Below are 21,745 nucleotides of genomic sequence, written 5' to 3'. Positions count from 1 at the left end.
ATTGATGACGTCCTTGAAGTCAACGGGAAAATTCAAAGGTCATATGGAATGGTCGTCCTATGCCACATCCCGAGATGGTGCGATTTTTCATGAACACCCTTCCACGAGAATGGCAAGGAGTGTTGAATCGCATTTGAGATGTCAACAAAGCTGCCTCATATAGGAAAATTATGATGGATTTTATAAATGAATATTATTGGATTGTAACAAGGGAAAAAATCAAGAAATTGAACAAAGAGGATCTTTCCCGATTGTACTTGACTTGGTGTTAGATGTATAGGCTGGTCTTTGTTAAGTGTGCTTTGTGGACATCTTATGTAATGTTTACTACCGATTGTTGTTGATGTAGCAACCGATATGTTAGTTGTATTATGTGAAAGCATTATTATTCTATTGGATGTCAAATATTATTTGCTTTCATTATTGCGGGTTGTGGGTAGTTCATAGAAGTTTTTGTAGCTTCATAGAATTTATTTTGCATAAAACAATTATATTAATGATAGTTTTAAGTTAGGATTTTTGGAAGATGATTGGAAACATAGTGACCTTTTGATTCTGAAACCTTACTTGAAATTATTCATTAATATGATGGGTCTGTGCAAAAAGGATGCATAAATGATAAGCATTAATAATTCGTGCATATATATCGATGTGTTCGGATCAATGGCTTCAGCCACAAAGAGCATAGTTGTCGAGCTGAACAAAGGTGAAAAGCTCAATGATGACAACTATGAAATATGGCACATGAAAATACAATATGTGCTGGAAGAGCAGTGAGGCACTAGAAGCTCTTAACCCGACCATGGTAGAACCTGAATAAGGAAACATCACGCCTGACAAAAGAGATAAGGAAGCTTTGCTGCATGGAAAAGAAAGAACTCTCTTGCTCGCATCACGTTGCTGAGCAGCATGGAAAATGACGTCATGCGAGAGTTTAGGCGTTTTGACAATGCCAAGGAAATATGGGAAGCATTGGCAATGAGATTTGGTCATACTTCGGTGACTAGACTGAGGCAGCTCACTATTAGGTTTGACTCTTATAAGAAGCCTCATGGTCAGACCATGAAGCAACATCTTAGAAAGATGTCAAACATGATTAATGAGCTGAAAGATGCTGGCCATGTCCTCACTGATGAGCAGTAAGTGCAAGCAGTGATTCGTTCCTTGCCTCAGAGTTGGGAGTATATAAAAGGTGCACCGACCCATAATGAAAATATCAAAACCTTTGAGGATGCAAGGCGTCATCTTGAGCTGGAAGAGGACCGCCTCGCGCTGTCGGAATTTGAACTCTATCATGCTAGTTCTAGCTCACATGGAGCTTCGAGCTCCAACGCAAACGTCTAACTGGTTTGATAAAGGAAAAGGCAAGGAAGCAAGTCCTTCAAGGAAGAAACCCAAGTTTAACCAACATGAAAGAGGAAAGCGTCCTACATGAAGAAGCTTACAAGGGTGAAATGCTACTACTTTGTGACAAGAAGGGTCACTATGTTCGCGATTGTCGTGAGCCAAAGAAGGTAAACACCCCTTGTACTTTTTCAGAATTTTGCTTTTGTGTCGATTTCGTATTCTTAACGAATCTAATCCTTTGGTTGTAGATTCAGAGCGACGGACCATGTAGCGAAGGATAGAGGATCCTTCGTAGAATTCCGCAGTACCAACCGGAACTAAGTGGATCTATGTGGGAAACAACTCCAGCTGAAGTGAAAGGAATTGGCACCGCTAACCGAACATGCATGGTGGACGCACTGTTCCTACATGATGTATTGTTTGCTCGGATATTCGTCGGAATTTAGTGTACATTTTAGTGTTGGTAAAGCTAGGTTTCAATATGAACTTCCATAATAGAGGTGTGGATTTGTTTTTGGATACAAATTACTATGGTTGTGGTTATTTTCTGGATGGTTTCATTGTATTAGATATTGACTATGTTAATGCAAATGTTTGTTATTCCCTTCTCACGTCTCCTAATTCGTATGATAATGATGTGAATGTGTGGCATGCTAGACTTGGTCATATTGGCCAACAGCATATGAATAGACTAGCCAAAGAGGGCTTGTTGGGCAATATTGAAAAAGTCGATTTGCCCCTATGTAAGCATTGCCTAGAAGGGAAAACGACAAGGAAACCATTTGGAAAAGGTAAAAGAGCTGAATTTCTTCTGCATTTAATTCATTCGATAAACGTGGTCCAATGAATGTGAGAGGAAGGCATGGGGCTGTTTATTTCATCACTTTTATAGATGATTATACTCAATTTGGATATGTCTATTTGATTTCTCATAAATCTAAAGCATTAAGTTGTTTCAAAAGGTTTATGAACTTGGTAGAAAATCAATTAGACAAGAAAATAAAAGCATTGAGATCCGATCGAGGTCGAGAATATTTATCGATGAGTTCAGAAAATTATGTGATGAAAAAGGAATAGAAAGGCAAGTTATCTATTCCATATACTCCTCAACAAAATGGTGTTGCGGAGAGAAGAAACAGAATCATACTGGAAATGGTTAGGTCCATGATGGCGCATGCTAACTTACCTATTACTTTTTGGAGTGATGCGTTGTTAATTGCTGCCTATATACTTAACCGGGTGCCTTCCAAATCAGTTACTTCCACTCCATATGAGTTATGGACAGGTAGAAAACCAGACTTAAGTTTTCTTAAGCCATGGGGTTATGCTGTCTATACTCATGAATCCTCTCACAAGTTTGGGAAATTGGGTCCCGAGAGGAAAGAAAAGTATTTTCATAAGATACTCCGAACATTCGAAAGGGTATGTGTTCATAGGTGAGAAGGAAAGTGGGAGTATAACTGAATTTGAATCACGAGATGTCACATTCTTAGAGGATGAATTTCCTAAGAAGGGCGAAATAGGGAAGATTACTCCATATTTGAGACCTTGGATCAAGATAATGATATTAGTGGAGTTTGTCCAAGTGGGAGTAATATGAGAAGTGATGAATTGAATTCAACTCATTCTCAATTACAACCACATGATAAGACGACATCATCATTATCTAATCCAAGTGGGAGCATAATGGGGAATGATGTGCAAAGTGTACAATCTCCCATACGGCGAACAAGTCGCCAAAGTATTCCCCGTCGACGTTTTGACATTGAAGGGGAACTTTATGATTGCTTCGCAAGATGAGGATGAGCCAAGAAATATTAATGAGGCTCGAATTGCCTAGTAAGGAAAAATGGATTCATGCAATGGAAGAGGAAATGGAGTCAATGAAATCAAACCAAGTTTGGAAACTAGTTGATTTTCCAAAAGGGCCGCAGGAACTATTGGGAACAAGTGGGTTCTCAAAATAAAGCGAAAGGCTGATGGCTCGATAGAAAGGCATAAGGCTCGCCTTGTGGGGTATAATCAACGGAATGAATTGATTATGAAGATACATTTTCTCCTGTAGTGAGATTTACCTCGATTCGCATTATTTTGGCAATAGTGGCTAGTATGGATCTTGAGTTACATCAGATGGATGTAAAGACTGCTTTCCTCAATGGAGAATTAGAGGAAGAAAAATATATGGAACAACGCTAGTTTCATAGTGAAAGGCGAAAAGAAAATGTATGTCGACTTTTGAGATCGATATATGGCCTCAAGCAGTCATCGAAACAATGGTATATACATTTTCATAATGCCGTAATGACATATGATTTTACAATGATTGATGAGGATCATTGTGTATATATCAAAAGATCCAATGATCAATTTGTGATCATATCATTATATGTTGATGATATATTGATTGCCGGAAGCAATATGGAGTTTGTTAATACTGTCAAAGAGTTGGTTTGTCTTCCAACTTTGAGATGAAAGATATGGGTGAGGCTGCATACATTCTTGGAATTAAGATTTCAAGAGATCGTTGTCTCTTTCGCAAGAAACATATATAAATAAGGTTCTTGAACGATTTCGTATGTAAGATTGTAAATCTATAGACACTTCTATTGCAAAAGGTGAAGGATTGAGCCATAGACTGTGTCCAGGGACTCCACAAGAGAAGGAACAAATGAAACATATTTCTTATGCTAGTGCTGTTGGGAGCTTGATGTATGCTATGATGTGTACAAGACCCGACATATGTTTTGTAGTTGGAATGGTAAGTAGATACCAATCCAATCCAGGTCCAGCACATTGGGAAGCCGTTAAGAGAATACCGAGGTATCGAAGGAACCGCAGATTACAAGTTGAATTACCAAGGAAAGGATCTGCGACTTGAAGGCTATTCGAGATGCTGATTGGGGAGGAGATTTAGATGAAAGAAAATCTACCTCTGGATTTGTTTTCTTATTGAACAATGGTGCCATATCATGGAGTAGTAAGAAGCAAACGTGTATAGCCTTGTCCACGATAGAAGCTGAGTTCGTGGCATTATCCAACAGCGGTACAAGAAGGAGTTTGGCTTAAGAGATTTTTGGATCATTTAGGTGTTATTGAGAAAGCTGCAAATCCATTATTGGTTAACGTGATAGCCAAGCAGCTATAGCGTACACCAAAGATCCAAAATATTATGGCAAGACCAAACATATAAATACCAAATATAACTTTGTCAAAGATATGGTTACACGAAGGATGTGAACTTATGTACATATCTACGCATAGAATGGTAGCAGATCCTATGACAAAGCCAATACCTAGAGATGTGTTTTGTGGTCATGTAAAATCTCTAGGATTGCGTAGACTACGATGTACTTGGATTGTAATTTCCCTGATTTGTTCACATTTATGAACATGTGTTTTTTCATTGTTAATGCCTATGAATCTTTGTTTGATCTTTATGCATCTTAATGCTCAGTGCATTACTTTAAGTTGAGAAAGTATGTCGGACAGATATAAGATTGACCCACTCACACGGGTAATCGCCTCTACTTACTGTGTGATAAATAGAGATGAGACTGGTTTTAAGCTTATTATCTAGGTGATAATCGAGAGCTCAAGCTTAAAATACGTGTGTCGCCTTAACTGAGTGTTAAGATGAGGACATAATACTTACTATGTCCGAAAGTAGAATATCCCACATATTTTACTTTATCTGTCTAAGATGCCAGATGTGAGTTCTGATGAATTTTGTGAAGAGTAGATACGTGAACTCAAGTTACACATTGGGTATGTCTGAACTATCATCTGTACGGTATTGAAAGGTGTAGACATGCGCTCCATGGGAAAGGAGTTAATACCGTAATACGTATTTCATACTACGTATGTATGAGACGACCAATAAGAGTGGCAAAAGTTTGATCTCAACTTTTATGCCGTGTGAGACTCTTGAGGAAAAGAGTTCCTCAATTTTAGTGCCCTCAGGACTCTTACTTATTATCAAGATTTCTATTTAGTATTTGCTATCTTAGGATGTTACCAATGGTCATGAATTGATTCGATCTAATGGGGCATTTCTAGAAAAGCAAGCTGAACTGAAATTGAGAGTTTGAAGGGAAGAGGAAGATCGAATTTGGAGAATCACATTGCATTTTTTTGTATTCACTGGTCGACCAATTATGACTATCTTTGTGATAATTATAATTGTGAATACAATATATATATATACTCATTGTTTAAAAGAGATCAAGAGAGATATAAATGTGATTGATCGATCTAGGGTACTGCATACAAAATCTACTCAAAGTGTGATGCCCATTATGAGCTGTTATATATTCCTAACAGATGTATAGCAACGAGCCTCAAAGTATGCTGGTCGCACGGATTATTCACCGGTATGAATGTTGAAGAGAGGTAAAGAGAATCTTGTTCGGCCCACCATGTGCGAATGGGAGATGATGGTTTTATGTGATGGGCTTAAGGCCCGTCCGCCCATGTTGGGCCTGAAAGCCCGGCCCACAGGATTAGGGCCCATGGATGGAGGGATATGATGAAGGGGTACGTTTCTATTTTTGAGAGAACGTATATAAGGGAGGAAAGAGAGAGACGAAGACACCTTTTGGCATTTTCAACGTATGTTCGTCTCTCCTCTCTCCCTCCAAAAGAAAACCAAAAGCTTAAGGCGACGCCGTCTTCCCTTCAAGGCTAATCGACGTCATCGGATCGAACAGGATCGTTTTTCTTTTCCTCTTATCGGCGTCGGTGTTTAATCTGTGGCTAACAAGGTACGCTCAATTCCGTGGTGTGCTTTAGGATCGGTGATACATGTTTTTCCCGGGCTTGTCTTCCGCATTCGTTTTTAGGGGTTCGATTTAGTGTCGAATCCGGTTTTTGGGAATCCGATAATCCCAACACTTTCATTGTAGGCCGGTTCCTCCCATTCAAGTTCAAGCATCTTTTTGCAAGGTTAGCAATTGATGCAATCTCTTCCTTCTTACCTTCTTTCAAAACTTGAGCATCTACAATGTTGAACAACCGATTTTCTTCCATCGAAATTATGAAATAGGTCGCAAGGCTTCTGCCTTCTTGTTCCCTTAGCGACGAGATTGGCTCTTGTCCCGTTAAGAGTTCAACAAGAACAACTCCGAAGCTATACACATTGCTTTTGTCTGTAAATTGACTTGATTGGAAATACTCGGGATCTAGGTAGCCAAAAGTCCCTTGCACCAACGTGGTTACATGAGTTTGATCGAGGGAAACAGACTTGGAAGTACCAAAATCTGCCACTTTGGCCCGATATTTCTCATCCAAGAGGATATTAGTGGACTTGATGTCTCGATGATAAATGGGAATTGAGGCTGCTGAATGCAAGTAGAATAAGGCTCTTGCAATTTCAGTTGCAAATCATAGGCATGTGTCCCATGATACTCTTCCTTTGGGTCATGCAAATATTGGTATAGAGTCCCATTTGGTATAAACTCGTATACTAAAAGTGGGACTTCTGTCTCCAAGCAACACCCCAATAGCTTAACGATATTCCTATGGTTGATCTGTGAGAGAATGATGACTTCATTTATAAATTGTTCGACTTTGCCCTCGTCTATTGCTTTTGATTTCTTAATAGCAACTATTTTTCCATCTGTTAACATTCCTTTGTAAACGGTACCCTGTCCACCTCGCCCAAGTATCCTATCCTCGTTGAAATTGTTAGTAGCCTTTTCTAGATCCTTGGAGTTGAACAATTTGTTTTTCTTAACATGGCCTTCAGAAGATAGCTCACTTTCCGACAAAAGACCGCCATTACGTGTGAAGTTCTTCTCTTTAAGCTTGATTTCTTTTCTCTTCTTGATGTATTTGTACAGCCCCCAAAGACAAGACACAAAAGTAGTGCCCCAAGGCTTGCCCCAACCCCTGCATTACAAAAAATTAAGGGGCAAAAGTCCAAAAAATGCACCCTTCTTTTATCTATAAGGTCTTATCATAAAATATTTTAGTGAATCTCATTAAGAGGAAATCATATAAGAGTGATTAACCTGAGCTCCTTTCATGTGGATTTTTCTTAACAATCTTGAATAATTAATTTGTCTCCTGCTAAGTTCCATCAAGTGATATTTTTATACATACATCTGGATTGTACAACTAATCTTCCTTACTAGGAAATGAGAAAACCATTGATGAAAGTGAAAATATTCCTACCAGCATTCATCTTGATTATGATTGTAATAATTCCAATTCAAATACGACAAGAGTAAGTAGGAACCTTGGTCATCTTTTGATAGATCTGAAGCGGCAACATTAGAAAAGTTCTAAGTGCTGTCTTAGCCATCAAATATAAGTATTCGTGCACGAAGAAAGTTTTGAGGTTGTCCTGATAGATACTATTGATGGAAACTTATCTATAATCATTACCAAGCAATCATGTTAGAACGAAGGGTAATGTAAATCTTATTTATGTACTTTTCTGAACATAATTTATGCTATGCTGTTCTTTTTCTAGCAATTCTCCAGAATGAAGCGGTCTAAAATTCTAGGTTAAAAGATCTGCTTACCAATAAGAATGAACTTGGTCTTTCCACCACCGACGCAGCGAAAGGAGCCCCGTTTGTACACACAAGTCCCGGGGCACCGCTTTGGATCACATTCGGCTGATGACAAATGGTATCATAAATATATTAGCAGCAAAAACCATCATCCTGAGCAAAATTAAGGAGGCTAGTAGGTCGCATTTCCTCATAAAATTGCTAATTCTAGGGCTAAAATATCGTGCTTGTAACAAAAGGACTGTCCTGTTCCCCTTTATTTCTAGTAAATTTTTATCAATATAATAAGTTCAATTTTGTTTAAAAGTGCATTCGCTTTGTGCATTCTTGGGCAAAAAATAAAAAATAAAATCATATATGTGATCATTAAATAGCGTGAATGAATTCTTTTTAGAGAAAAATCTAGGAATGAACAAGCCACTTTGCTGTATGGTGCACTTAAATTCCCAATGTGATAGCATGAAATATGTTACCTTTGCATCCTCCATCAACATAGGCGTTACCACGATACCCCCTAGTGCAATGGCACTCCATAAATAGCATTTCACCATTATTGAAGCTGTAGCTTCCATATCAATCATATATACTTCCACTTCCTCTACGGGCCGAATTTTCTACACTTATACAGTGGAAAGAATCATCGTAGTAACCTTGCCGGATACGGTCAATTGCATAGTTGGTATCGTTTGCAATCCCCCATTCCAACACCACTGGAACCGTATCACTCAATCTCAAATCATAAACACCTGTAAAATCAGACCTAAAGAAAGCGTACTTGCACCCCCCATGTCCACCTTCTTCTTCGAAATTCACACCAAAATCCTGCAGGTTCAAGGGGAGCAAACTCTGGCAGCATCCGTCCCTCCCGGAACAAGCACTATCCTTGCTAATGGTGAAGTTGGTTCCGGCACATTTCGACCGGCATCCGAAAACAGCTGATTCTGTACTATTCCCTGTCACTAGAGTGTCGCAGCCGACTACTGTAAAGATGTTCCATTTCTGGGAGAAGACAAATTGACTTCCTTTTAAGCTTACCATTGCACCACGTCCGTCACCCCCGCACCTTGCATCTGAGTAAATCACAGGAAGACTAACGTTAATCATGCCGCTATTCACGTCTTCATCAGGGAGTGAAATGTTGAGAACTCGCAATCCAATCTTCTTCATAATGGGAACCATGTTGTTTTGTTGGCAGACGATCTGGTACCAGATATCCAAGAAACACTCGGCTCGTATTCCGAAGGGGAAGGGAATGGTGACGTTCCCGCATGTTTCAGCACAGTAATGGCTTGGAGGTGGTGCTCCTGATGGTTCAGGTGCAGCTCCTGATCGTTGTGAAACCAGAAGCAAATATATTAACAGCGAAACCGATCTCCTTGAGTAAAATTACGGAAACTAGTAGGTTGCATTTCCTCATAAATTGTTAATTCCATGGCTAAAATATTGTACTTGTAACTAAAGGACTGTCCTGTTCACCTGTAATTCCAGTAAATTATTATCAATGTAATTTGATCGATTTTGTTCGAAAGTGCATTCACTTTGTGTAATCTTGGGCAGAAAAACTAACAAAAAGAAGGTAGAAAAGCATGTATGCAATCATTACACAGTGTGAATGCATTCTTCTCAGAAAAATCTGGAAATGAATAAACCGCTTCACTGTATGATGCCCCTAAATACGGAATGTGAAAGCACATTCCCTAGTATATATCAAAATAAAAAATATAGAACGTGATAGCATTGAATAGGTTACCTTTGCATCCTTCCATAAGATATGGGTTACCACCATACTCCTGTGTGCAATAGCACTGTGTAAATAGCATTTCACTGTTGTCAACGCTGTGTGCGCGACATATGGAAGGATAAGAAGTCTCTGACTGCCTGGTAAGCTCGCGTCCATAGTAAGTATCGTTCGCAATCCCCCATTCCAGCACCGCTGGAACCGTCTTGTTCACTTTCAGATCATATAAGCTTGTAAAGTCAGACCTCAAGAAAGCGTACTTGCACCCCTCATGTCCACCTTCTTCTTTGAAATCCACACTAAAGCCCTGAAGGTTACGAGGGAGCATAGTCTGGCAGCAGCCATCCCTCCCGGAACAATCACCATTCCTGCTAATGCTGGTGTTGGTTCCAGCACATCTCGACCTGCAACCGACAACAGCTGAATTTGTGGTATCCACTGTGGCCAGGGTGTTGCAACCGACCAATGTAAAGACATTCCTTGTCCGGGAGAAGACAAATTGACTTCCTTCCAAGCTTACCCGCGCAGCACGTCCGTCACCCCCGCAGCTTGCATTTGAGTAAATTACAGGAAGACTAACGTTAATCATGCCATCCACGTCTCCATCGGGGAGTGAAATGTTGAGAACTCGCAATCCAATCTTCTTCAGAATGGGAACCGTGTTGTTTTGTTGGCAGACGATCTGGTACCATTCATCCAAGAAACACTTGGCTCCTATTCCGAAGGGGAAGGGAATGGTGACGTCCCCGCATGTTTCAGCACAGTTAGGCTTCGCAAGTCCAGGTGCAGCACCTGATGCTTGTAACGTGAGGGAAACCAGAAACAGAAGAATTTGAAACACTGAGGTCGACATGATTTTCAACTTTCGTAAGTGCATGGACCAAAAATTAATGGAGAAAGCAGGTATGGGCGGAGTCCCTTTATATTCTTGTTGAAGTGGAAAAGGGAAATCTCTCATGTACCGTACGCATAACTTTATTCCATCTGTTACTTCTTAATATCTCTGAGAGGTTTCCCTTAGGGAAAGAAATTGCATTACTAGTCTTAAATGTCCGAAATCTTATATGGATGTAATTCAATCCTAAATTTTTAAATTGTTTCGATCAAGTCCTGAACCTTTAGCAAACAATGCAGTTTAAGTACTTTACTTTTCAACTGATTAAATTAATTCCTCTACCTTTATTGAAAAATGCAATTAAATCCTAAAATTATGTTGAAAAGTGCAATTTATAAATACTTTTTCAGTGACATGAAACAATTTTAGATATTGTTCATTAAAAAGATTCAATTGCACTTTTGAAGAAGGTTTGGGACTTAATTGAATTTAAGACTTGATTGTATTCGATATACAAGATTTTGGACTTCTTGTCCGCCTTTCCTTAAGAACAGAAATGTCAAAGCTTCATAGGTGGAGAACACTAATTAAAGTAGCCAATTGTGACTTCTCCAATTGTTTGTTAGATAATTTAGTCATCGTTTTTTTTTTTCATGAGAAAAACTGGGAACATTATCTAGATGGGTGGCTCTTCAAGATCTTTTGTTGTAGATCCCTTTAAACACATTAAAACTGAGCAAAGAAAAAAAAATGATTCTACTCGATAATTTTTAACGCCAGGAAGCAGAGTTATATCCATTCAATAATTTTTTGGAGTAAGTATTAGTTTAATAATTTTTGCTCTATCAAGATGAACACATTCAAATCGTTGTCTCAAATGAAACAACTTTCGATGACCTAGCTCTCATGTTCCAACTTTTTTTTTTCCTCTCCTTTTTGAGAAGGAAAACCGCTTTTCACAACAAAAATCTCTTTTTGAATGGCAAAATCATCGGACTAATTTATCCTACAACTAATGAAATGGGTGTTGGCATCTTTTCAATCTAGAAAAGTGAAAGCAAAGCTCACTTTTATTAAAGTGAAAGTGATTGCTTTCTAATTTCTTTAATCGTGGTGCGATGTTGGAGTGTCGTATCTCTCATTGTTGAAGCAAAAATCACTTTCATTTTTCTCGAGTGCGGTACATCGTGGAACAAGCCCAAAACTTTATTTGCGCAAGCCATCCATAACAGCACTTGGGAATATTGTTGGCGGCCCTCCAGAAAAAAGTAGAAGATGAACGTGAATCACGTGGCATGTTTTTTCGCTTCCACAATGGAAGACGTTGTGTCCCATGCACTTAGATTGAAGAAAACTAAAATGATTTTTGCTTTAAAATACTCTAATTAATTTGCTAATGCTTTGGATCATACTGCATAAATTATTCTGAACCCTTGGCATTTTTATTTTTTATTTTCAGTGATGAGGGGACAGAGAGACAAGAGAGCCTATTTTTTGGGAAAATTACCAAAAAAATTCTAAACCTATTACAATTATACCAAATGAATCCTAAACATTTCTTTTTGCCAATTCAATTCCAAATCTTTTGTAATTGTGCTAGTTTTGATCCATCCAGCCAATTTTAACTGGTCAGCATTGACATTGATAATATTTAATAATATTTTATTTTTTTGAATTTTTTTGAATTTTTTATTTTCCTTTTTCCTTTTCTTCCTTCTTTTGCTTTTTTCCTCCACAGTGGCCAATGAGGCTCTAGTGAGGCTTGCCGACCACTAGGCAATGGCCATGAAGCCCTTGGCGACTGCTAATGAGGACCTCGGCCCTTGCTTGGATCTAGGCAAAGCCGCCTCACTTGCGGTCCTCGCCTAGTGGCTAGCAAGCCTCGCCGGCCACCATGGGAAAAGAAGCAAAAGAAGAAAGAAGAGAAAAAAAGAAAAGGACAAAAAGGAAAAATAAAAATTAATAAAAAAATCAAAAAATATTATTATAAATTGTCCACGTTAGTGTTCGCTGGTGAAAATTGTCTGAATGGATTAAATTGGCACAATCGCAATAAGTTTAGGACTTTTGAGTGATTCTCTCCCTATTTTTTTTTTTTTTAATATAAAGATTAAGTCTTGCTTAATATTTTAACCCAAAGAAAATTTTTGGCCAATATCTAAAGAACGTTAAGTCACAAAAAGTTGCACATTGTGACCATGAGGAGTCTCCCCCGCAACGAAGGACATGATTTTCACGTCTGGTAAGTTGATGGACTTAAACCTATGGAGAAAGGGGCTATGGCTGGTTTCCTTAATTTTCATGTATTGTACACATAATTTTTCCAGCTCTGTTACTTCCTAGCATCTCTGGGGATGCTTCCCCGAGGATAGGAATATCAAAGCTTGATGGGTAGAGTACATCAATCTAAGAAGCCGAGTGTAATTTTTCCCATTGCTGGGGACATAAGTTTGTCGTCATTTTGTTTTGAGAAAGAATGGAGCGTCATCAACATAGATCAGTTTTCAGAATCCTTTGTCGAGGACCCTGTTAATGACATTAGATTTGGTATTGAGATGAATACCACTCCGATTACAATTGCATAATTTGAGTCGCCCATCTCAATCTCGAAATTGTTCTCTTAGTGTTAAGAGTTATCACCCTTTTCCGCAATCCTGCGAGACGGGTTGGCTCTTTGACCATGCCGGAGTCACAGGGACCCAACTTAGTACGCGATCCTGCAACTAAGTCACGTCCATAGTCAGTGTTGTTCGCAATCCCCCGTTCCAGCACCCCTAGAACGGCCTCATTCAATTTCAAATGATATAAACCTGTAAAGTCAGACCTCAAGAAAGCGTGCTTGCACCCCTGATGTTCACCTTTTACTTTAAAATCCATACTAAAGCCCTGAAGGTGTTAAAGGGGAGTGTAGTCCGGCTGCAATCATTCCTCCAGAACAAGCACTAGACCGGCTAATGTTGGTATCCGTTCCAGCACATTTCAACCTGCAACCGGCAACAGCTGATTCTGGAGTACTTACTATCGCCAGGGTGTTGCAACCCACCGATATCAAGACGTTCCTAGTCGAAGAGAAGAAAAATTGACTTCCTTTCAAATTCATCTGCACACGTCCGTCACCCCCGCAGCTTGCATTTGAGTAAACTAAAAGAAGACGGACGCTAATCATGCCGTTCACGGATCCAAGGTAATCAGGGAGTGAAATGTTAAGAACTCACAATCCAATCTTATTTAGGATGACCGTGTTGTTTTTCTGGCAGTTGATCTCGTAACAGTTATTCAAGAAACAACCGGCTCCTATTCCGAAGGGGAATGGAATGGTGCTGATTCCACATTTTTCTTTACAGCCAATCCTTGTATGTCGAGGTGCAGCTCCTGATGCTTGTACCGTGAGGGAAACCAGAAGCAAAGGAATTTGAAACACCGACTTGGACATGATTTTCACGTTCCGTATATGCTGGGACCAAAATCTACGGAGAAGGGGGATACGGGCTGAGTCCCTTAATATTGCTATTTAAGCGGAAAAAGGCAAGAACATTCATGTACTATACGCGTAACTTTAGTCCAGTTCCGTCACTTTCTGGTATTTTTGAGGATGCTTCCTTGAGGGGTAAAGTCGCACCACAAATACTAAATCTTATGTATGTAATGCAATTAAATTATGACCCATTCAAGTGGTTTAATCAAGTCCATAGCCTTTAGCAACAAGTGCAATCGAGTCATAATCATTGGTTCAATTAAGTACACGACATTTATTTAAAAAAAAGAATTACAATTAACTCCTAAAATTAGGTTGAACAGTGCAATTTAAGGATGATGCCATTTTTTTGAGTGATGTGTGGGCAATTTTAGGTATTATTTGTTGAAATATTTTATCGCACTTTTTGAAGAAGGTTTTGGACTTATAGAGCCAATTGAAAGATTAAGGACTTAATTGCACTTTGTACTTAAGAGTACAAAAAAAACCAAATAACAGATAATTATAGATTATTATGAGATTCACTCTTTCAAGAATTTGGGACTCACAATAAGTTGTTATTCTCACAAGAAGTAATCCAACAATTATTATGTTAGCAAAACTCCTTCCCACCTAAAGTTGTGCATTAGCAAGTGGACACCGGTGAAGCTGTCCAAGACTTTTTAACAAGATAGGGAAATTTTTAAAGACTCCCTGGGAAATAAAGACATTCACTGCCAAACGCCTGCGCTGTTTCCTTCCAATCAACACGCCATGTCGTTTGGTTCCTCTAAACTGAAAGATCGTGCGTTCCCTTTTAATGTAATTTTTTATGGATGTAAAAGGTCATGCGTATCAACGGCAAATAAAGAGGAGCGGGTCACGTGGTATTGTAATCCTCAATTTTGGGATGGTTCTTAATTTGGCCACTGACTTTGTGAGACGTAGAATGAACTACGAGGGAACCAAAACCTCTTTTCATCCAACAAACAGAACTCTGGTTTCCAGTATATGCTCTCATTAGTCTTTTACTTTTCTGCAATGTACTACATATTAGGCTCTATAGAGACTCACTTGGCATTCCAAAGCTTTTTTAAACCCAAACACAAGAAATAAATGAAAAGAAAAATCACCACGCAGTCCATAGAAATTATATAATGTCTTCAGGTGGAGAGCGAAGACTAAACCAACCACCCCCTATAATCCCAACAAAATCACCGCGCATTCCAATACACGTAGAAAATTTAAATGCAAAGATATTAGTTTCAGGATGTAAAGAGTAACTTGGGAAATACAGGGGATGGGATCTGTAATTATGTCCATATTAGGGGTGCAAATTTCTTTTTTTTTTTTTCCAATCTTTTATGCGTGTAGCAACACTGTGCACCTACTATGCACTTACTGTACATAATAGATTGAGTGAGACCGAAAAAAAAAAAAGTCTCTCTCTAAAGAAAAAGGAGGGTCTATGGGGCTAGAATTGAGTGGAAGTTTTCGATACAAACTAATAATGTGTGAACCCTCACTAGAAGTGAAGACGACCAAGACTAACTTGGTCTTTGTTGGTCGGCTCATTTTAAAGATTAAAAGTAGCTTTATCAATCGCGTGATGAAACATTTTCATTGGTGGAAATATAGCATGAAATGCAGTAAGATAAATTGTTAGTAAAGCAGAGAAATGAAAATGATAGTTCTTAATATACTACCACTACTCTCATTGGTGCTCTTAATTTTTCAGCACCGCCTCTTCTAGAAATTTTTACAACATTATTCTTTAGCTTCTGTTGGTGATAATTTATGGCCGAGATGCCGAAGAGTGATTCAATTATCTATATGAGTTAGGAGAGCAGAGCTAATTATGAGGAGTCAAGTCATATTAAGCCCAACTTCGATATGGAGCTTATCCGGTTTAACTTCATCTGGAAATTTTTTGACCTCACATGGATTTGAGGTGTATAGGCTATCATTTCGATCGTACTAAGGAAACGAGTACCTGGACCCATTTGAATTAAGTGCTTGAATGGTTACATAATTAGATTAAATCACAAATGAAAGTGCAATTTATTACGGGACACACGATTGCCTTAGGAGTTACTAAAATCGTGAAAATAGAGCAAATCTTGGAAATATAAAGCGGCTAGAGGGCGAAGTCCACCACAAGTGCCATAACTTGTGCACGCCGGACACTAGGTGCCATAACTTCAAAACGGTACACTTAAGTGCCACTTTTTTTTTTTTTTCGAGTGGGACACTTAAGTGCCACCTCCGGCGACCCTTGCCGGAAATCCTACGTGGCAATATTTTATTATTATTTTTTTGCCTACATGGCTCGCCGGAGCTCCAAATCGCATAAAAATTTTTAAAAAAAAAAAGAAAATTTTAAAAATTTTAATTTTAAAAAATTAAAAAAAAAAAATTAAAAAAAGAAAATTTTAAAAATTTTAATTTTAAAAAATTAAAAAAATTAAAAAAAAAAAGAAAATTTTAAAAATTAAAAAAAATTTAAAAAATTTAAAAAAATTTAAAAATTTAAAAAAATAAGAAAATTTTAAAAAATTAAAAAAGGGGGAGGTCGGGGGCGGGAGGGCCGAGCCCTCACCACCGCGCCTCCCCGCCGTCGCCGGGAAGGGCCGGCGACGGAGGGGGAGGGTCGGCGGGGTCGCCGGCCGACCGACGGCGGCGAGGGCTACGAGCCCTCGCCGGATCGTGGCGAGGGCCACGACCCTCGTCCGAGATCCGGGCGGGGGTCGCGACCCTCGCCGTCCGATCGGCCGGGGGGCGACCCCGGCCGACCCTCCCCCTCCGTCGCCGGCCCTTCCGGCGACGGCGGGAGGCAACGGCGGCGAGGGCTCAGCCCTCGGCCCGCCCGTTCGACCTCCCCCCTTTTTTAATTTTTCTTAATTTTTAAAACTTTTAAATTTTTCTTAATTTTTTTAATTTTTCTCTTTTTTTTAATTTTTTGAATACTTTATAATTTAATTAATTTTTATATTATTATTTACACGTAGATACGAAACGGCGTCGTTTTGCGTTTTCTCCGCCACGTCGGCGTGCAAAACGACGCCGTTTTGGACTAAACTTCTTGAGAAAATTGCCACATCAGCCATTTGGCCGGATTTTCGCCGGAGTGGCACTTAAGTGTCCCATTTTACTCCGATGATGGCACTTAAGTGTACCATTTTAAAGTTATGGCACTTAAGTGTCCCGGCGTGCCAAGTTATGGCACTTCAGGTGTCCCGCACTCGCGGCTAGAGAGGAGGGTCACACATGAATTTGATAACCCTTGAAGGTAATCCCAGGAGTATAAATAGAAAGGACACGGAGAGAGAGGGTCGCTCAAGCTCTGCCAAAACTCTGCTAAATTTTCCTTTGAAGCATTTTCTATATTGAACTAACGTCTTTCAATTTCATTTTTTAGTTTTTAAGGTTGTTATTCTTCATATGCATTTTAAATAATGGTGTAGCTTTCATTTCAATGTTTGCAAATTAGCATCAATGTGTTTGTAACATTGAGGATATCTCAATTTCAATGAAGTTTCTTAGTGATTTCTTTTACAGTGCTTGCACTTTAATTTTAATTTCAATGGTCACCGCTCTAATTTTCCTTTGATTTCAGAACTTTCCTTTCGGTTTCCTTCAATTTTAATCTTCACACTTTACTTTTCACATGCTTTAGTTTCCCTATCATTTAGGTTGAAGTAACATTTTCTATCTCACATTTTGGTCTCAAAAGCTGGCATGCCTTTTAAACACACCTTAACCCTCGATCCATCTTGAAAAATTGTTTTGCAGAAGTTTGATCACTTTGTGGTCGAGCTAAAACTAGAGAAAAAGTTTTGGTTTGTTTTTGGAATCGCCAGTTTGTTAGATTTGCCATGGATTGATTTAAATCCAACGGCTTCAAATTAGGCTTGTACCAGCATTTGAAATACAAAATCGCATTTGATTGATGAAAAGTGTCACTTAATCAATTGTCACCATCCATCACTATAGCTAAATAGTCAAGTAAATAAATTTTAACTAACCTGTAACATATCAATTTATTGGCTTAATTAATTAAAATATGAAAAAGAATATAGTAGTATATCGAAATGAAAATGAAGAAGGAAACTCCTATTTCGCTGTGTCTTTTGTACTTCGAAAGAAAATCTTAAGTTGCGTGCATATCGTAGGAAACTAGACTTTTTACAGGTATCAAAAAGATAATCAAAATTACCATCGATTCATGCACCGTTCCTGTCGCAAACATTGACAAAAAGGAAAATTCTTCAATGCAATATAAAAATTTAGTTTATAAAACATTTAAATGGCCGTGGATGATAGCATGAACAAGTCAAGGTTAAGCAATGTAATGCAAGTGACGAACCTCCCTCTTTATTCATTTACTTACGGCGGTCTCCCTCGTCCTTCACGCCTATTAAGAGTAAACATTGAGTCAGTCCTTCATAGCATCGTCATTAAACAATCGAGCTTTTAAAAGTACTGATTTGATTGATCTGTCGAATGAAGATTCATTTGGTCTTGATGCTTATCTTGATATTAGTTGAGTTACATCCTCAAGCATTTCGATTTTGTAAGTTATCTGCCGACCATTGTCGATGGCCCCATAAAAAAGTGGAGGAGGTACACAAATAATGGAGAAAGAGGCCACATATTCATTAGGTTTTGGAATAGTTAAGAATGGACTAGTCCACTATGTACGAAATGATAAAGATGAACTATAAATTCCACAAATGAGTACAGACATGACGTGATGGATAAATGATTGAATTCCAAGGACGGTAAATAAAAGCAGCATGGACCAACATGAGCAAGTATTTCAAGTGGCTAATACATTTGCTAAAGGTCAATCAGGTTGTCAGATTTAGTGGAGCAAGATTCACATGTAACTCATATTTATTTCCATACCAAAATTCAGTCTAGTATATATACTACTATCATGTATGAAAATTTCTCGTTAAGAACAGTAATTCATGAGCCAGAGGAAACTAGATAAAAGAAGAAGCACATACATAGCTTTTACATATATTCATTTTTTTTAGGGAAAAAAATATTTTTAAGGGTAATTGCTCGCTTAGAGACTAAAATGCATTCTTGTCAACAGTTTTTCTCATAAAAAAAAAAAAAGAAAAAGAAAGAAGAAGAAAACTAAACCAAATCGAATTTCATTTGGGTCGTATTCAGTTCAGATTGCGATTTGGTTTGATTCAGCCGCTCACCCCTATAATTTGGTTCGGTTTGGATTTCTTGAAAACTCGATCACATTGAACTATTGACACCACCGACCTTCCAGTCATGTGACTACTAGATGAATTCCAGATTTCAGAGGAGTCAGGTGCCAAACAGAGCCCAATGAACGGCAGATTGGGAGATAAAGCATGAACAGAATTTGTGCCATTCTCTTCAGCTACATCATTCGAAGCATTGATTTTACGTGGATCAAGAAACAGGCCTCCACTTCCTCTCGGCTCTTCTCATGGCAGCTGATGCCGCGACTCATGAAGATATGGCTGTAGATCCAATTAAACCAAGACAAGGGAGAGGAACGACACCATATCAGAGAACGAGCAAAGAATAGATATCAATTAAGTTTATCCCCAATGAATTAAATGCTGAGATAGCTACAAAAGCTGTAACAAAGATGGAGCATGTAGGGCCCATTTGATTCGGCTTTTGGGGAATGCATTTGCAAAAATGCAAATACCTTTGGGTGAATGGGGTTTTCCAAAATGCAAATAAAGTTTGGTAAAACTTACATTGAGAAACAACTTTGGCCAAAATATCGTTTGGTAAAATTTACATTTGTAAATAAATTTTATTAAATTAAAAAACAAAAAAATTGTATATTTTTTTTTGAAGTCCGCCACCGAACCATCGGATTTGGTGGCCGGATGGCTAGATCTGGCCCCTAGACAGTCGCCGGGGTCGGGCGACCCAGGCGACGATCGCCTAAGCGCAACCCAAGCGGCCGCCTAAGGTCCGACGACGGTTGTTGGGGTCGAGCGACCCTCGGGGCGGCGGTCGCCGGCACGTGCGACCCCTTGGCCGGCGATCGTTGACCTCCGACCGGCTTCTCCATCGGAGAAGATGAACAGTAACCGAAACTTGCATTTAGAAAATGTAAGTTCCCAAAGGACCTCTAGACCTGCTTTGAACTAAGGGCCCTTAGAGTCCTTTGGAGATGCAATTGCATCTTGCCAAAGTTGCCCCAAAAATCAAACCAAACACGTTTACATTTGACCAATGGACTTTAGAATTCCAAAGCTCATTCCCAAAGCCGAACCAAATGGGGTTGTAGTCAGACTATTTCCCACAAAATAGAATTTCCTAAAAAAGCATCTAATGACAGTATAGCATGTGGCTATGGAAGCAAACACAAGCAGAACACCTTCAAAAAAAAAAAAAAAGAGCTTTATAATTAATTTTTATAACTGGCAAAGTCCGGAAGGAGCTTCCAAATCAACATGCATAAAAAAGGCAATTCACTTTTCTAACTTTGATGTTTGCTTTTCAAGCTTAGCACGTGCTTGTCTTCGTCTCGAAATCTCGTGATACTGCCTAGCATTTACATGAACGGGCCCTTCTGCCGCTGCCAGGTTAAGAGGCAGAAGCATCCTAGCATGAGGAATACCGACAAAAGGATAAGCTTGCCCAATATAAGATCTCTCAGATGGCATAATGCAGAATTCAGATATGTTATCTATTGCGTGACAGAGCACCTCAGACAACATAAACAAGGGGGGAACTAGAAAGACCCTTGTCACAAAAACAGCAATTTTCAGTACTCTTTGCTAATTGCAAAAGAAACACAATTAAAGATAAGCATCGATAAATTGTTAGAAGTGTAACAAAATTCTTTCTCATATGTTCTCTTTTCATCTCACCCTCTAGTAGCACCAACCACCAAATATAATTTGACAAATATAGGAAACAAGCTCAGTAGAGATGAATATATTTTTTAAATAAAATAAATGCAGACACCTCTTCTCAAGATAGTCTATTCTAATAGACACATTTCTTTGTATTTTCGGTAGTAATTTAGATGGTGTTTGTTATTAAATAGTATGTCTAGTAAGTATTTTGCATTTCATCTTCTTTTTAAAATTGAATAAATCCTGCAATCACATTAAATTTTACTAAGCTCTACTTCATGTATAGAATGATATCTCATATCTCATACACGAAAGTTCTTTTCTTGCTTAAGACAAAGCTTATATCTGAAACCTTTGAGTTCACGACATTCTCATTTCCATTCATATTTTATATATATCAATGTTGAATGAGCATATGCCTAATTCACTAAGGATTATAATTATTTTAATACCAATGTAAATTTTTCCAACGGATTTAACATTGAACATGTGACATGTGTGTTTCAAGATAGCTATGTAGTAGAAACTTTCAACATGTTAATTATACATTAAAGCGTAAATAATTCTTTTTTTTTTTAATCGAGGAACCGCCGGAGATCACCCTTTGGGGATCACACGACCCTCTAGTGCCTGGTGACACCGTTGGGCTTCACTACAAGTCGCTATTTAGACGTAAACCTCGGGAGAGGCTAGCCCAGGACCCCCCACTTCAGACACTTTAGCAACAAGAGGGTTTGAACCCTCGACCTTTGCGATGAGATAGTAGACCAAATAAAAATTCTATCAACATAAATATTCTTTATGTCTGAATCCTACTACTAAATCAATGAATAATCAACAAACTACCTCACATGTATTACTCTACAAATCATACAAACCCTTTATTAATTTGTCAGTGCTTAAGGTTTATGCACTTATCTTTTTGTTTCATTGTGTTGATATATTTTCTTTCATTTTTTTGTTAACTATTATCTCTCTCTAATG

General features: G+C 38.6%; 2 protein-coding genes across 2 annotated transcripts in view; both read right to left on the bottom strand.

Annotated features, from left to right (window-relative positions):
- LOC104440095 (wall-associated receptor kinase-like 9) overlaps window positions 1–9,597 on the bottom strand; it is an 11,995-nt gene extending 2,398 nt beyond the window's left edge. Inside the window, 5 exon segments of the mRNA XM_039309826.1 lie at window positions 6,238–6,746; window positions 6,749–7,195; window positions 7,198–7,233; window positions 7,872–7,967; window positions 8,336–9,597. Of these exon segments, the coding sequence (XP_039165760.1) occupies window positions 6,238–6,746; window positions 6,749–7,195; window positions 7,198–7,233; window positions 7,872–7,967; window positions 8,336–8,405 (1,158 nt within the window). The 5' untranslated portion in view covers window positions 8,406–9,597.
- Window positions 8,436–10,470, bottom strand: LOC104429689 (wall-associated receptor kinase-like 6). The gene is made up of 2 exons (XM_039309825.1): window positions 9,613–10,470; window positions 8,436–9,187 (listed from the first exon to the last, which is right to left on the bottom strand). The coding sequence occupies exons 1-2, from the start codon at window positions 10,451–10,453 to the stop codon at window positions 8,436–8,438; spliced, it is 1,593 nt and encodes a 530-aa protein (XP_039165759.1). The 5' UTR covers window positions 10,454–10,470.
- Between the last annotated feature and the right edge of the window lie 11,275 nt (window positions 10,471–21,745).

Source organism: Eucalyptus grandis, chromosome 3 (genome assembly GCF_016545825.1).
Source record: "Eucalyptus grandis isolate ANBG69807.140 chromosome 3, ASM1654582v1, whole genome shotgun sequence".
NCBI lineage: Eukaryota > Viridiplantae > Streptophyta > Magnoliopsida > Myrtales > Myrtaceae > Eucalyptus > Eucalyptus grandis.
This window is presented reverse-complemented; position numbering and strand designations above follow the sequence as displayed.